Below are 16,996 nucleotides of genomic sequence, written 5' to 3'. Positions count from 1 at the left end.
GTAATGAACCAACAAATCCTGCAGTAGACAGTATAAGATCCTTGGAATCAAACACCACCAACCTCATTTAAAACAGTTGTACACTAAAATTAAGGTGGCCATAGAGGCACCACGAAAGACACAAATAATTTCCGTATGATATTCGGTGCGTGTACGACAGGAGATGACCCGGCCTATATCACCGAAGACTTGTCGTTTCGTTGATTGGGCTGGCCGGAAAATTTTGATCCTTTGCAGGCACCAGAACATCGCCCATTGTTAGTGATGAATCGTCAGATACAGGTAGAATTCTATTGGTTCTACCTGTATATTTGATGATTCAGTTTACACGTCTGTTCTGATAACGGACGAACCAATGGTCGCAAGAAAGATCGTAATTGTTATATCTATGGGCACCTTTAAACCGATATCCCCTAAATGTGTCCTGTAAAGTGGAATATATCTCTTTATATAAGGTATTTAAATATTTCCTGCTTCATAATTCAATCATTCCTGTTCTGATATGCTGGTTTCATAAGAGATTTCAAAATCTAAGATCTTTTATTTGGTCAGTGGAATCCATTTTTACTTGTTGATCTTTCTGGAAAAAGAGAATGATCACAGATATTTTAACGTGGTCTGAAAGCCACCTGGTGTCGAACAGCTTGTACTGCTTTTCAATATAGGAAGCGATAAACCACATTAGGAGAATGCCGTCTTTTGTTATGCTAACCTCACTAATCCTCTTTATGCATCATGTGGAGAACATTAATGTTTTTGGAGGGTGTAAATATGAGTCTCTTCTAGGTCAATCTACCCCTAATCCTCTTTACTGCCAGACAAGATTTCCCTTCAATGAACTAAGAATAAATTATTTAATTGATGTTTTATTCAGGCAAGAACAGAAAGCATGACCCGGAAGCACTGAAAATGCCGTCAACTGAAAACCTGAATTCAGAGGAAATCATAAGAGAGTTGGTAAGATTCTGTGCATGTTGCATACATGACAATTAACTATTAAAATTTCGACATGAGGATAAACAACATGTTTTGTATGAAAGTTTTATATATCCCACAGAGTACAGCAGCCCTCCCCTGACCTGGTATAATGGTAATTTCTATGCACATTAACAAAAAGAAAGTAATAGCCCTGGTATAGATAGAAACATAGAGGCCTATTTTGAAACCACTGAAACTCACTTTCTGTAAAATCACAAATGTCATGAAATTTATTAAAAGATCCAAACTGAAACAGCACAAATGGGAAAAATAGCAGAAAAGTCAGGAAAACTGTGAATTTTTCGACTTGGCGCACAAAATCCAGTGTCAAAAACACCCCAAAAATTTTAAAACCACAAATCAAAGAAATCTTCCAGTTGTAAAAGAGACATCGGCTATTGGCTTCTACGTGATTTTGACATGTTTTAGCTGGAGTATTTTCTGATTAGGAATTGTTGTGGTTTTGTCGCATAACAAATACTGGAAAAGTCACACTTTTTTTGATTTTTGAGGCCAAAAAGCTGACCCACAAAATTTGCGGTTTAAGTTGGTCCCATAGTGCCAAGCTATGTTCCTATTTTTTTTAGCTGGCCGGTAAAAATGATGGCTGAACCCAATGTTTTTAATATGGAAAAAAGTTAAATATATAGGAAGGTCGGTATATATTTTTCCAGAAAAGGTGGCAACCATAGAAACATATGCATCAGTAAAAAAAAAATGACTGCTTTCAATTGTCTTTATAGGTGAAATAGTTTATAGTTCTCTCAGTGTTAACCTCTTCTCATACTTGCATTGTGTTTGCATGCTTCAATCCTGAAACGATTAATGCTTTATTTACAAATGTGGGGCATTATGCAAAGGGCAAAAACACATGCAAAGCCAACCCTGGGACTTGCATCTAGTCAGGGCCATATTTACTATATATAGGCACCAGAGGGATATTACTTAAGACAGCAGCTTTTAGTGGGGGTAGCCCTTAGATGCCTTTATTTATTATTTTTCAGTATTTGTTAAAACAATTGCAATTGAAAGCAGCATTTGGTTAACTCCTAGTTGTTTAAACAATGTTGCAAAAGTCTTGGTTCCCCAGCAAAGACAGGTCTGTTAATTAGCTGTCTTGTCTTATAGATGTAAAGATTTTTAAAAGATCTTTTCGTTATCGTGAGACCACGATTATCTTGAAACGAGCTTTTAAATGTATGATGTGTCCATCAACTAAAAAGACCATTCCAAGCCATATTGGCAGGAAAACTGAGGGTAGCTGCCTGCTTGGCCCTGCAAACATAGATAGATTGCACTGGGACCAATAATTTTTTTTTAACCTGGCCGATCAATTTTCTGACAGATGTCGGACGAAAAATCGTAAGATGCACAATCGTTCGATTGCCACTAACCTCACAATAATTTGAACTGAAATCGATTGTTCACCAACGAAAGATCTTTGCGTCTATGGGGACCATAACATTGTATCAACAGTCTGAGCCATAAGGGCAGAGAATAAAAAGGGACAGACAAATACTGCTTGCAGTAGCAATACATATACACATAACTTAAAAAAAACATAGAATTATGTTTTCTTTTATTAGGCAAAAAACATTTTTGGGTTGCTATTCCCTTTAAAAAGAATTCCCCAGCCCACTGCTGGGCACTGTCAGCTAAATCCAGGGCTGAGCTAAGGGGCAGTTCTCCTTTCTTTGTGACATGCAAATATGCAGACTGAGGCTAAGGTACAAAGTATTGGACAGCCCTGGACCTAAATACATAAATGCATCTAGTGCCCATAGATACAACTCATTGTGCTCTTAGAATAGAGTGCAAATAGTAGTGTGCCTTTACTCTGCAATGCTGCATACGGGCCCACTCCTAGATACTAGCATGCCCTTTTCTTGCACATGATTCAAAAGTGAATGTCATGAGTACTAGGGGCACAAAGTACTTAAGAGCCCAGTACTTAATGCCAATTTATAGCAAGTCATAAGTACAAGGCTCCCTTGTGCCTGTCACCATTCTATGCCTTCTGACACATTTTCAATCCAGAGCACCCTGCACAATGCTCTTTAAAAGCATAGTTGACACTTCTACACATGCTTTTAGTACCTAATGTATGACCTCACATCTATCTTGCTATCTTTTTTATGTACAAAATAGTAAAAGTATAATGGTTTGTAGTACTTTTGCATTTATCTTGCAGTGTGTGTGCAATGGCTTCAGTTTTGAGAAGATCCGTCTGGATGGACCAGCAACAACAACACTGGAAATGTTTTTCTCTGGTTACCCCAAGATGGTGGGGCTTTCCTACTTTCCAAATCTTACTCAACTCATTCTTGTCGGACAAAATATACATTGTATTGCTGGTCTGGAGTCGTGCTGTTTCCTTAAAGAATTGTGGATTACGGAGTGCCACCTAAGTGTATGTTAAAACATTTACATTGTATAAATACAGTAATTGTCACTATGTGTGTCTATATCACTGATATCTATTATATAGAAGATATAATGTAGGCATCTTTACATCTTTTAAAAAATGTTTTCATAGTCTGTGTCACATTTTTTTCTAACAAATGAGCTAATTTCAGTTTATTTCAAAGGGTTGGAAACAGCCAGAAATTGAAAGTTCCCATAAATGCATTCTTAAGTCATTTATTTTGTCTATACATTTTTCATTAAAAAGTATCTTTGTTTTCTGATATGTTCAATGATTAGGGGCACATTTACTATGGGTCGAATATCAAGGGTTAATTAACCCTCAATATTCGACCGTCAAAGTAAAATCCTTCGACTTCGAATATCGAAGTCGAAGGATTTACCGATATTCGTTCGTTCGAACAATCGTAGGAAAAATCGTTCGATCGAAGGATTTGAATCCATCGATCGAACGATTTTCCTTCAATCAGAAATTTGTTAGAAAGCCTATGGGGACCTTCCCCATAGGCTAACATTGATGCTCGGTAGGTTTTAGTTGCCGAAGTAGTTGGTCAAAGTTTTCTTTTAAGAGACAGTACTTCGGCTATCGAATGGTCGAATAGTCGAACGATTTTTAGTTCGAATCGTTCGATTCAAAGTCAAAGTCATAGTCGAAGGTCGAAGTAGCGAATTCGATAGTCGAAGTAGCCAAAAAAAACACTCGAAATTCGAAGTATTTTTCCTTCTATTCATTCACTCGAGCTAAGTAAATGTGCCCCTTAGTGTAACTAACTTTTTAAAGGGGAACTATCGCAAAAATAAACTTAATATAAGCTTCCTCATACTGAAGTAACAAACTTTCTAAATACAATCAATTAAAAATTCTATATTCTATTATATTCACTATTGCTCTCTCAGCATCTGTTTCTCTTCATTCTGCCTTCATGCAGCAGTTGGATGTCAGATGAATGATCCAATATATCTTATACGGGGGCTTCCTTTCCTAGCAGATGAATTAGAGCTCATTCAAATAACTGATTCCAGTACAAATAAAATCTAACAAAATAACTGGCATTTGCACAAATTCTGCATGTAGAGAGACATGATGTCTGGTGATTTTAATAGATTGAGCTCTAATACATCTTCTAGGCAAAAGGAGCCCCCCTATAAGATATATTGGATCATTCACCTGACACCCAACTCCTGAATGAAGACAGAATGAGGAGAAACAAACACTGAGAGAGTAATAGTGAAGATAAACTTGATTATTTCAGAAACGGAACCGAATTTTTAATTGGTTTTAGAAAGTTTCTTATTTCAGTCTGCTGAAGCTAATATTACATTTTCATTTTCGCAATAGTTCCCCTTATAGCATGCAAAGTAGAGTTTGATTAGCTTGAAGATACTTTAATGGGATGCATTAGCTTCTACTATTTATTTAAACTCATTTATTTTGATAAAATGATGTATGCATTTTGTGCATTATAGTGAAAACTAATATAATTAGCATATTGCAGAGGGTATTTGTGGTTTTGTTAGGCCATATGCCTATCATGTCACTGTAAAAGAGAATATAACTAGGATAACTAGCAGTATCAAGGAGTTCATATGTACAGACATTGAGTACTGATTTAAAGCCCCTTAAAGGAGAACTAAACCATAAAAATGAATGTGACTACAAATGCCATATTTTATATACTGAACTTATTGTACCAGCCTAAAGTTTCAGCTTCTCAATAGCAGCAATGATACAGGACTTCAAACTTGTCACAGGGGGTCTCCATCTTGGAAAATATCTGCTCAGTGGGCTCTGAGCAGCTGTTGAGAAGCTAGGTTTAGGGTCATCACAAATTATCAAGCAGAAAATGAGGTTGGCCTGTAATATAAGTTGATGCTACAGGGTTCATTATTAAATTCTTATGCTAGTTGCACTGGTTTCTTTGCTGTCATGTAGTAATTATCTGTTTTAATTAGCCTTATATTGTGACATTTCAATTCTATATATACTATATATTGTGAGTGGGTCCCTAAGTTCAGTAAGTGACAGCAGAACAGAGCATGTGCAGTGAATCAGCAGAAAAGAAGATGGGGAGCTACTGGGGCATCTTTGGAGACACAGATCTTTACCGCTAAAGGGCTGTGGTTGCATTGGGCTGGTACAGAATGTACAACATTTATAGCTACTTTTTTAGTTAGGCTTTAGTTCTCATTTAAGGGAAAGATACAGACTTTTAGTCACTGCTAGAATGAACACAAGCTTACATGGGAGTGCATGTTTCAATTTTAGGGCTCATTTGCTAACATATGTGCATAAGTGCAGTTGCCAAATGCAACCAATCAACAATTAGCTTTGACTAATCAATGACAAATTATAAAACAAAAGCAAATACACTATTGGTTGTGTATAACTCCATTGCTGCAGTTAAGCATCTACCCCCCATGTAATAAAAGGTACAAAAGTTGCTACAAAAGTACAGTAATCCATAGCAACGAAAATAGGTGACCAGTAAATGCTACCTGTTGATTCGTTGTTACACAACCTTTTATGTTTGTAAATCACATAAGAGAGTTTGAGAACTATTGAGAAGCATGAATATGTCAATGAAGGCCTGCACTTCTAGTTGCAGGGGTTACTTGTTACCCCATGAGATGATATGAGAAAATCATTCACACCTCTGTTCTGAAAACAAATATTGTGGGCTTTTTTAATGGTGTTCTGGGGGCAAAACCAGAAATCCATATACCTTTACCAAAGACTGTTTGGTAAAGGAATATGGATTTCTTTAGGCATGCCATAGGTAGAACATTGAAGACACAGAAAACACAGGATTGTGGTGTAACAAGAAATTACCATCTAAGTTTCAACTTAGAATACAGAATTTAGTTTGATAAGAAAATGTGAATTTGAATATGAAAATGTATTTGAAAATGTGTATTTGAATATGGGGACTGTCTCGCAAACTGTCCTGTAATTATTTCTAATTACTTCTTCTTTTACACAGAAAATTCAGGGCCTTCATTATTGTGCAGATTTGCAGAAGCTTTATCTTTATCATAACAAAATTTCTGTTATCGAGGGTCTAGAAAACCTGCTCAAGTTGGAAGTGTTGTGGCTGAATAATAATGAAATTAGGGCAATAGAGGTAAGAATATGTCATTTTCAACATTTTATATGAAGGAAGTATTGCTCATTAAGTACTGAATGCAGACTGTTGCCCCTAAATGGAAAAAGGAATGCAGGTTCCCATTACCACTATCTCTTTTTAGTGACCTTGAATATATAAGACATACAGTAGACATGTGATCCCCAACCAATGGCTTATGTGCAACATTTTGCTTACCATCACCTTGGATGTTGCTCCCAGTGGCCTCTGGGATTATTTTATAATTCCAGGCTTGGAGGAAAGTTTTAGTTGGATAAACAAAACAAAACAGGTGTACTGCCAAACAGAGCCTCCTGTAGGCTGCCAGTCCACACAGCTACCCAATGGCCAATCACAATCCTTATTTTGCATCATCCAGGAAAGTTTCTCATGCTCATGTTGCTCCCCAACTCTTTTTACTTCTGAATGTTGCTCACGGGTAAAAAAATTTGAGGACCCCCACAAAAGACCAACAGTCAGGTTTGGCCAAACTGAGCAATGTTTTGTAAGTGTGGTTCATCCTATTATATGAAGCCAGGACATTTCTTAAGTTTACCTTTTTATGTCCAAATGCTGCATGCACACAATGGTATTATGCAACGTATTTTATGGCAAACACAAGGCATACTGGGTTAAAAGTTTTGAATGTTGTGAGTAAATATAAATAATGGATAGTATAGAAATGTCAGTTTTGTTATGATGCTTGTCCTGTAAGTTCTTTATAAGTATGTTTTAAAGAACAATTATGTTGCAGAAATACATTGCACTTTTTCATATTAAAGGAAAACTATACCCCCAAAATGAATACTTAAGCAACAGATAGTTTATATCAAATTGAATGACATATTAAAGAATCTTACCAAACTGGAATATATATTTACATAAATATTGCCCTTTTACATCTCTTGCCTTGAACCACCATTTCGTGACTCTATCTGTGCTGCCTCAGAGATCACCTGACCAGAAATACTACAACTCTAACTGTAACAGGAAGAAGTGAGGAAGCAAAAGGCAGAACTCTGTCTGTTAATTGGCTCATGTGACCTTACATGTGGTTTGTATGTGTGCACAGTGAATCGTACGATCTCAGGGGGCGGCCCTTATTTTTTAAAATGGCAATTTTCTATTTATGATTACCCAATGGCACATACTACTAAAAAAGTATATTATTATGATAATGGTTCATTTACATGAAGCAGGGTTTTACACATGAGCTGTTTTACTCAGCATCTTTTAATAGAGACCTACATTGTTTGGGGGGTATAGTTTTCCTTTAAGAAGCCAGTTTATTGCTAAAGGTCACCTTGATGTTATAGAAGAAGACCTATTATTATTAATCAAAGCATATTGTCTGTACATTTCTTGGGAGTGCAGCTTTAGAAAATAAACTTGAAAATCAGAAAGGTTTCAAGAGCAGATTATAATTGCTGAGAGAGTGCAATCATCTGTGGCATATATTATCTCAGCTTGTCTTCCTTTGCACCCCTCATCACAAAATAATAATTTTCTTTCCTTACAGGGATTAGATATGATGCAGAATTTAAAAGAGCTTAATCTTGCCGTCAATTTAATACACTCCGTAGGTATGTACAACTGCAAATATGGCAGATAAATCATTTTTACTCTTTTGTTAAGAACTACATTTGAACATATTGCATTCAAAAACCACATATAAACACAATATGTGTTTTTTCTTGCTCAGCATGCATTTGGATACACATTAAATAATACTCACGTGTAAGAGCCCATGGTTTAATCCGTAGGCACTAAAAAACTTTTTTTCACATTTATTCAATACATTTTTTTACTTCGAATTTTCTCTTCGACCCTTGATAAATCTGCCCCTTAATGTTTTTTTTCAGGAGAGAGATTAGATCCTAATGTACAACTTGAGAGACTAAATCTGTCTGGTAACAAAATATCCTCTTTCAAGGTATGTTTTGTTGTGAAATTATGTGTATCTGCTTATGTTAGCACCTTGTTTCTGTTACAGTACAGAAATAATTTCCCAAATAACCATTTTAGACCCTTCCAGTGTAAAGGTGTGTACAGTATCCCCTCCAATGCTCCATTTTGTAGCATTTACAATATGGCTGCAGGCCACCAGTTTACTTTTCATGGTACCTTCATCTTAACATTGTGCAGCTAGACTGCTCAGTAGATAGCGGTATTGCCTGAGAGTGTGGTTACCTGGGAATTTGTATTATGTAAATGATGGAGGTCTAGGCACCACACAAGTGGCAGTTTGGTATATCTTAAGAGCTACTATTGATTTATGTAGCAGATCAATATAGAAAATATAGAGTAATTTACAACAGTTACTATATCACTAGAACTTACAGTCTAATTTCCAGCTGTAGGGGCAATTGCACAATAATTCTCTGTACTAATGTATCTTTGGATATGTTGGAAGTGATACATCACTCACAAACAGGGAAGCATTTTTGTGTTTGAGGGCAGTAAAAAAAAAATATATTTTCGTTGTTGTTAATGTGTACTTTTTCTAGAAAACAGATATAAAAAATACTGGATAGTGGTGTTATTGTCTCCTGAATTGATAGAGAAATCCAAAGTAATTGGTTACAAATTTTGTCTGCTGTGTGTAGCCGTGTATGCTGGGCGTAGTCATTTTTTTGGGGAAGTAAGCATTCCCAGCAGAGACTGATTTAAACTATATTTGCTGTAAGGATTGTATTGTGCATTTGGTATTTTACTGAGCAGAGTAATGCTTCTTTCTTTTTACAGGAACTTACCAATTTAGCAAGGTTGGCAAATTTACTGGATTTGGGCCTGAAGGATCCACAGTATGGCCCTAATCCTGTTTGCCTTCTCTGCAACTATGCTATACATGTATTATATCACATACCTCAACTGCAGAGACTTGACACATACAGTGTATCTGACAAACAAATCAAGAACCTTGCAGAAGTAAGTGACCCGTTTTAGAAGTAACACTCCAATCCAATATTATCATAGGGAAGATAATAATGAAAAGCATGGATGTTGTTAACTTGAGGTTCAACTTCAGTAATGAATTTAAATTTGTCTTAAAGGGAACCTGTCACCCAGACATAAATAGCTGTATAAAGTCTTTTTCAAATGAAACATTAAAAACACAAATTCTTTTTTTACCTTCTTCAACTACTATGCCTGAGGCCAGTAGCGTAACTGGATATAACTGGGCCCCATAGCAATTATTTTTCAGGCCCCAGAAATGTCTAGAGGTTGACCTGTTTTGCCAAGTTTTATTGACATTGTATATGAATTAGGGCCGCATGGGCCTCCTATACCTCCTGGGCCCCCTGCAGCCGCAGGGTCTGCTTCCTCTATATTTACACCCCCGCCTGAGGCATAGCAATCACTTTCATTTCTGCATTTCCTTGATGCCACATACCTCCTCACATGCCCCCTCCCTTCTTACTGTCTATAATTACATAGTCTGTACATAGGCGTTGATATAAAGTTGTCCTTTCTGGCGCATACATTAGATCTTGGGATAATACAAAGCTACTGTAGCCTTAAAACAGTGGCCACAATATGCCACCTGCGCGTGTGTAATTGTTTATTCAAAAATAATGAAGGAAACATGATTTAAATTATTTATATAGGATAAGCAAAGTTTATTTTGCTCAACTAACTTGATAAAATAGGATTAAGAATTGTTTGTTAGGTGACAGGTCCCCTGTTCGTTTTTCAAAACTTCTGTGTTATACAACCACTTTTTTTCTTGTGCAGTGGTTGTCAGGCTTTGCCAATAAAGGGCCTTTTTTTAACTCTTCCTCCTTTACCCCATAACAACCCGTCAGATATAGGAACATTTATGTTATTATGTTTTAGGTTATTTACTAAACCTCAAATTTATCTGGTCAGGCTTTTTGGGGCAAAAACTGGAATTTTTTAAAATTTATTATACACTGATGCTGCAAAAAGCCAGAACCCGAAAATTCGCCATCTCAGACCTGTCAAGGTTCAGTATAGGTCAATGGGAGAGGCAATGGGAGAGGCAATGGGAGAGGCACTAATCTCAACAGTTTTTGTTATTGTGGTTTGCGCTGGGTTTAGCCCAAAAATATGGGTGTTTTTCGGGCAAAAGCGCAAACAAATTTGGGAAAAAATTCAGAACAATTCTGGTTTTAGCACGATTTTATCTCGTTTTTTCCCCCATTCGATTAATTCGAGTTTTTTAATGAATAAAAAAGATCAAATTGGGCATGGGAGTTTTGTAATGTTTTTTTTTTTTAAAGGTAAAATTTTATTGTTTTAACCACAAATAAAACAACCCAAAACAGAAAATAATAGACATTTTACAGTTGTGATTGATATAATAGTTACAATTTCTGTTGGTACAGATACATGGCTGACATTGTTAATAACAGTTGTTCGTGCCTGTGTGGAGATGAGGAAATGAAGCAAATAAATGTAGGTTTTATGTGTTCCAGGGAGGCTGTGTCACACCAGGCCCCCCACACTTTGTTGAATTTTGAATTTTCGTTGGATTTTTCTGGTGCCCCTCTTGTTTCATACGTTACTTTAATTAATGGAAGAGCTCCGTCTATCAGCCGTCTCCAGAAGGGTATGGTAGGAGGGATATTCCCCATCCAGTGTGTCATGGTTTTTTTAATAAAAAAATTTGATCAATTCGGAGTTTAGTAAATAACCCCCTTGGTGTTCACAGCTGGTTTTAGCTCACCTCGCTTATTACTCTTCTTGGAATTTGAATTTTGAAATTTATCATGTAATGTCTCTTTAAGAATTCAAATTCGACTATTCACCATCTAAAACATGCCTAATTTGTGTTTAGCCAGGGTTGGACTGGGGGGCCCACCAGGCCTGCAGTCCAGGGCACCCCTACAGGCCCCCCGTCCCCTTACTGTGACATGCGCACACTGCGCTATGTGTCGCTGAAAATCCTTTTTTTTTTAAAAAAAATAAAGGGGCATCAGGAGAAGGGGGGGGCAGTCCGACACTGGTTTAAGAGCCTATGGGGGACCTCCTACAACCAGTTAGGAGTCATTTGGTGGACTTTGAAAAATATAATTTTTCGATGTGAATTCACAGCTTGATCCTATTCACCCGTTTGTAAAAAAATTGATTTTTTTAAATAAATTTCGATTGGTCGTTTTTTTTCGAATTTCAAGTTTATGGTAGTTGATGGGAGTTTAAATGTAGGAATGAACACAGTTTGTATAAGCAAGGTTTCTGGAAGTCTATTTAATGAAATGTGACATGGATTGAAAAAAAAACAAACAAAGAAATTAAATGAAACGTATTGATGCTAGGCTTTGTATTGTGGTCCTCAGTTAATGTATTGCCTACTAAGGTGTAGTAACACACAGTATAATATTCCCTTTACTTATTTCTCCTTTAAAGTCTACAGTGGTTAAGAAAATAATGTATTACAACATGCGTGTGAAGAATATCCAAAGGCAACAAAGAGAAGAACTTGAAAAAGTGAGAGAAAGGACATGCAAGGCAAAACTGATTCCAGAGAATCGAATCAGAGCACTTAGTTTCATAGTCAAAAATGTGAGTAGTATATCATTAAGGATTCTTGGGTTGTTTGAAGTGGTCAGTAAATTTAAGACCAATGTTTTACTCTCTAAGGCAGGGGTCCCCAACCTTTTTTTACCCTTGAGCCACATTAAAATGTAGAAATAAGTTGGAGAGCAACAAAACATGCAAACAATTCCTGGGAATGCCAAATATGGGCTATGATTGGCTATTGGTAGCCCTAATGAAGACTTGCAGCCTACAGGAGGCTCTGTTTGGCAGTAAATTTGGTTGCCTCCAAGCCAGAAATTCAAAAAAATAAGGCCACTGGGAGCAACATCCAAGGGGTCAAGGATCGCTTCTCGGCCTTTTGGCTAAGATCAAGTGTAGTACCTTTGGAACCACTTGGTCCTCTGGCTGGCAAGACCAAAGAGGAGTATCTGTTCTAATGATCCTATCTGAAGAACGGAGAAACCATTGGTCCTCTGGACTAGGCTGACAAGCAGAAGCTTGATGAAAGCTGGGCGCTCTGCTCCCATGAGGGTGGCCCCTGACTTGCATTTTAAGTCAGGGGAGATGCACATGCACCCATGCTTAATCAAGCTTCACTTCCTTTGCCCTTGCCATTAGGTGGGCGGGAAGTCTTTTCTTTTTCTGGCTGCCAACCAGAGCCTTGCAAAAGGCAACCAATGGCCTTGCACCGTCCACTCCAGCACCCTTTTTGTGTCTGGTTTGAGCACCCTGGATGGGGTCACGGTCTTTTGGCTGGACTCGCAGGCCATGACACGCCCTGGAGGAAGCTTCGGCAGAACCCAGGGTAGACGGGACTCCCCCTAGCTTCGGCGAAGGGGAGTCCAAATGTCCCCAAACCCCTTCGGGGGGGCGGGGTGGTGGGCCCTCCCTAGCTTCGGCGAAGGGGGACCCACCCGTTCGAGCTGTTCGCTGGCGGTAGCTGGGAACAGCTTGGGCAACGGAGCCCATGCCTTCGGGTAGGACTCGGAAGGATGATTCAATATCATCCAAGGGGTCAAGGAGCAACATGTTGCTCATGAGCCACTGGTTGGGGATCACTGCTGTAAGGGGACCATGTACAATCTTTAAAGAAATTCTACTATCCAGAGGTTGATTGTTAGGATGTGCAGAAACAGGAAATATATTCAAGATTTTTTTCGCATGCATCAGTTTCTAAGCTTCCCTTATTCACCTCTTCAAATCAGTAAACAAACAACTACAGCTAGTGTGTAATACTATATATTTTTATAATTGTGCATTGTATTGTACAAATGTAATCAAAGGGAATGAGATTTTTGTAAAGTGGTGCAGATATCTACACATCAGGAAACAAAGCACAGAATACTGTCCTGAATAATGCATTATCCTGTGTCTCAGCATCGCAATTCATCTGTGTCTCAGGGCTTCTGAATGCCAGCATTCTTGCCTGCATCACAATGCCAAACACAAACTACCATTACTTTCTATCTTGCTACTCAGGGGATTAACTCCACAGAATTCCATAGTTTACCAGTGTTTTGTCACATAAAATAACATGCTCTCTGCACCTTCCCCTGCTTTTGCCTTCCTGGTTCTTTCGGAGTGCCCCAGAATAAACTACATTTACTGTGAATTCTGTATAACAGATAAATGTTATAAAGGAGATGAGTATCTGTTGCTGCCCCCATGTTATATCGAAATTGGTGCTGTAGGCAGGGCGGCTCCTGCCATGATGCAAGGTGAGAATCTTGCCTCAGGCGGCAGCAGCGGCCAGTTACAAGGGATGGCAAAAGGCCACCTCTTGTAAATTTAAGAGCCGAATTTCCGGGTTAAAACGCTAGTGCACAGAGCGATATTGCGCTCAATTCACTAGTGATGCTGCACCCCTTTGACCAGCTCCGATGCTGCTTTTTAAGCGTGGAGCCGGAGGGCGGCAGCAGCCCCGAAATCACCCCTGACTGTAGGACACCCTTATCCAGCAACATGCCCTTGTAACTGGGAAAATGCTGGGTTGTAAGGCTTTATTGCTGGTCTTTGGCTGATGCAAGAGATTGGCCAGACTTGGTGATGGGAGTTTTATGATCTGTGTAACAGTACATGACCTTTGACCTCTTGCCTTTATATGGTCATGGGACACCTTGGTGAATTATAATATCCTTTATTTTACAATAGGGGTACTTTATTCACTATATAATTTACATGTCCTTTAGTCATTTTACATAGGCCAACAATAATAATTCACATATACATTTTCTTTGTTTTATAGTTAGAGCATGAGCTGTCTCACATGCAGTCATCTGGCAACTTGCAACTTGAAAATGTTCCCATTGCCGATGTGTTTCATGAAAATAACTCCGATTCTGAAGAGTTAGACTCATGGCCATCCAGTGAAAGAAACAAGAATAATTCAGATCGGCCGGAGCAGATGTATAAGAAAATACGTGCACTTACAGAAAGGATGATATTCTGGACATGGAAATTGTCTGAGTATGTTTTGTTCCCCCCAAGTTTAAAATCCTGTAAAATATTGTCATATGTTGGATTGCATAGTTGTAGTAAACAGACAGTTTGTTAATAGATGAACAGAATCTGAACTCTAATTTGCAGGAAGTAGTGTTCTGGCTATTATCTTAAACATCCAGTCACTCCAACCTTTAAACATAACATTTTTGGCTAACTAACTATATTAGAAATATTTTTTTATTTTGCACAGCCTATCTATTGGATTTAGCCAAATCTGATACCTATAAAAAGTCCAAGCATTCAAAGGATCTCTTAACTACCTTGATGATCTTTGACCATTAAAAAAAAAAAGTAATTTGTCACTGAAGCTTGTTGCACAGGTACAATTGAGCAAATGTGTAAGCAGCGTTGGACTGGGCCGGCGGGAAGCCAGGAAAAAACCCGGTGGGCCCCCGGCCCAGCCCCCCTCCCCCCATGTCCGGGCCCCCAAATAAAAATTAATCGTTGTGCCTGTATCGCATGCGAGTCGGCGATCACACATGCGCAACCGTTGTTTGCGCACACATGCCGGCATGCGGCCAGACGTTCATGCATGCACACGGGGGGGCCCCGGAGTATAGTTACCTGGTGGGCCCCCCCCATGTCCAGTCCGACCCTGTGTGTTAGTAAATCGGCCTCCTTGTCTTCATAATCTGATGCTAAATAAACAGAAGCATGATTTTGTAAATCATCTACTATAAAGATGCTCACAAAAGATACACACCCTCTTTATTTTTATGTATGGCCTTTTTGGCTTAATTTCTTGTTCCAGAGTAGAAAAACATCATGAGGAGAAGTGTAGAAGGATGAAAGAAAGCTCTCATCTGCTAGTCCAGTTTCTTCAGACTGAGCTTGAAACTGTTGGGAATGTTCGCTTTGAAGAAGGCACTGCAGCAGATTCATGGTAAGCTTAACTTGTGACAACATCTCTTTAAGCACTGAGATAATTACTATAATATTCCATCTGTTGTGTTATAGAAAAGTATATTGGCTGTAAAAGCTTTGTTGAATTCAAATTACCAGCTATTGCAAATGCGAAAACTTTGTGTAGTTTTCAGCATAGCAAATCCGTCATAAACTATGGCCCAACATTTCTGATTCAATAAAGTTAATGCTTTTCACTCTCTCTGATATCCATAAAGTAGATTGATAATGAACACAGTGATATTTCACTCTGTCAAAGTTTGAAAATGCCTTGAAGCATTTTTGGTGGGATGGGTCGACATGTCATTATTCATCAATGTCATCAAATGGAACATTGCATGTACTTCACTCTGATTCTTCTGTAGACCTGAAAGCCCGTACACTAGTGCCTTTAGCCTTTGATTTTCTAGCAAGATTGCATTTGATTTAAAGGAGAAGTAAACCCTGGGCATACAATAAGGCTCACTGTTTCATAGGAACACAGAAATTAACAATGGATTAAACCAATAATTTAAATTAACACTATCATTTTTATTTCTTTAACTTCTTATGTATTTTTTAAACCTTTTTAGATCTATTTATGAATGTATATATTTATAGCCCAGTCTATAAAGTATATAGGGATAATATGCAGGGATAGTAGAAGTCATCAAGGATGCTTAGAACTTTTTATAAAAGTCATGGAACTTAGAGGTAAGTCCAAGGTTGCTGTAGCACACTGATTTGTTTGGTGAATGCAACAGTGATTTTATTGGCTCAATTATAGACATCAAAGCATGGCAACATTTCGGGCCACACAGGACTTGCTTATAGGGGCAAATTTACTAAAGTGTGAAGTGACTAACGCTGGTAAAAAATTGACCAGCGTGACGTCATTTTGGGACTTCGCCGATTTACTAACGGGCACTGGCGTGAATTCGCTAGCAAAGGAGATAGACTGTAGAGCTACTTTGCACTCTAACGGCAGGCGAATTTTCGCTCTGGCGAATGGACGTAACAAAGCAAATTCACTAAGATGTGGATTTTAAAGAACGTTACCTCTTGCCACCTCAGACCAGGCTAAGTGCAATAGAGTGACTTTTCAGTTTTTCAGGGTGATACACTGCAAAAGATTGTAAATTTTTCTTTAGGGTAACTGGCTTCCCCCCTACATTTCCTTACATATGGCACATAAACTATAAACTGGGCACATGTGTAGGGCAATATAACAACTTTATTTTCTTTTATTAAAGGGATACTGTCATGGGAAAAAAAAAAATTCAAAATGAATCAGTTAATAGTGCTGATCCAGCAGAATTCTGCACTGAAATCCTTTTCTCAAAAGAGCAAACAGTTTTTTTTATATTCAATTTTGAAATCTGACATGGGGCTAGACATATTGTCAATTTCCCAGCTGCCCCAAGTCATGTGACTTATGCTCTGATAAACTTCAATCACTCTTTACTGCTGTACTGCAAGTTGGAGTGATATCACCCCTCTCCCTTTTCCCCCCAGCAGCCAAACAAAAGAACAATGGGAAGGTAACCAGATAGCAGCTCCCTAACACAAGATAACAGCTGCCTGGT

General features: G+C 38.2%; 1 protein-coding gene and 1 pseudogene across 4 annotated transcripts in view; both read left to right on the top strand.

Moving 5' to 3' along the window:
* lrrc9.L (leucine rich repeat containing 9 L homeolog) overlaps positions 1-16,996 on the top strand; it is a 60,537-nt gene that overhangs the window by 3,926 nt on the left and 39,615 nt on the right. For all 4 annotated transcript variants that reach the window (XM_018230669.2, XM_041573104.1, XM_018230667.2 and 1 more), the window contains exons 2-10: positions 875-957; positions 3,170-3,388; positions 6,384-6,524; positions 8,044-8,107; positions 8,387-8,457; positions 9,270-9,452; positions 11,895-12,050; positions 14,272-14,492; positions 15,280-15,411. In XM_018230669.2, coding sequence (XP_018086158.1) covers positions 910-957; positions 3,170-3,388; positions 6,384-6,524; positions 8,044-8,107; positions 8,387-8,457; positions 9,270-9,452; positions 11,895-12,050; positions 14,272-14,492; positions 15,280-15,411 — 1,235 coding nt within the window. In that variant the 5' untranslated portion in view covers positions 875-909. The remainder of the gene's footprint in view (positions 1-874; positions 958-3,169; positions 3,389-6,383; positions 6,525-8,043; positions 8,108-8,386; positions 8,458-9,269; positions 9,453-11,894; positions 12,051-14,271; positions 14,493-15,279; positions 15,412-16,996) is intronic.
* LOC121397440 lies at positions 12,369-12,493 on the top strand (annotated as a pseudogene).

This window comes from Xenopus laevis, chromosome 8L (assembly GCF_017654675.1).
Source record: "Xenopus laevis strain J_2021 chromosome 8L, Xenopus_laevis_v10.1, whole genome shotgun sequence".
In the NCBI taxonomy this organism is placed as follows: Eukaryota; Metazoa; Chordata; class Amphibia; order Anura; family Pipidae; genus Xenopus; species Xenopus laevis.
Note: the sequence above shows the minus strand (reverse complement) of the source record. Positions and strands in the feature narration are given on the sequence as shown.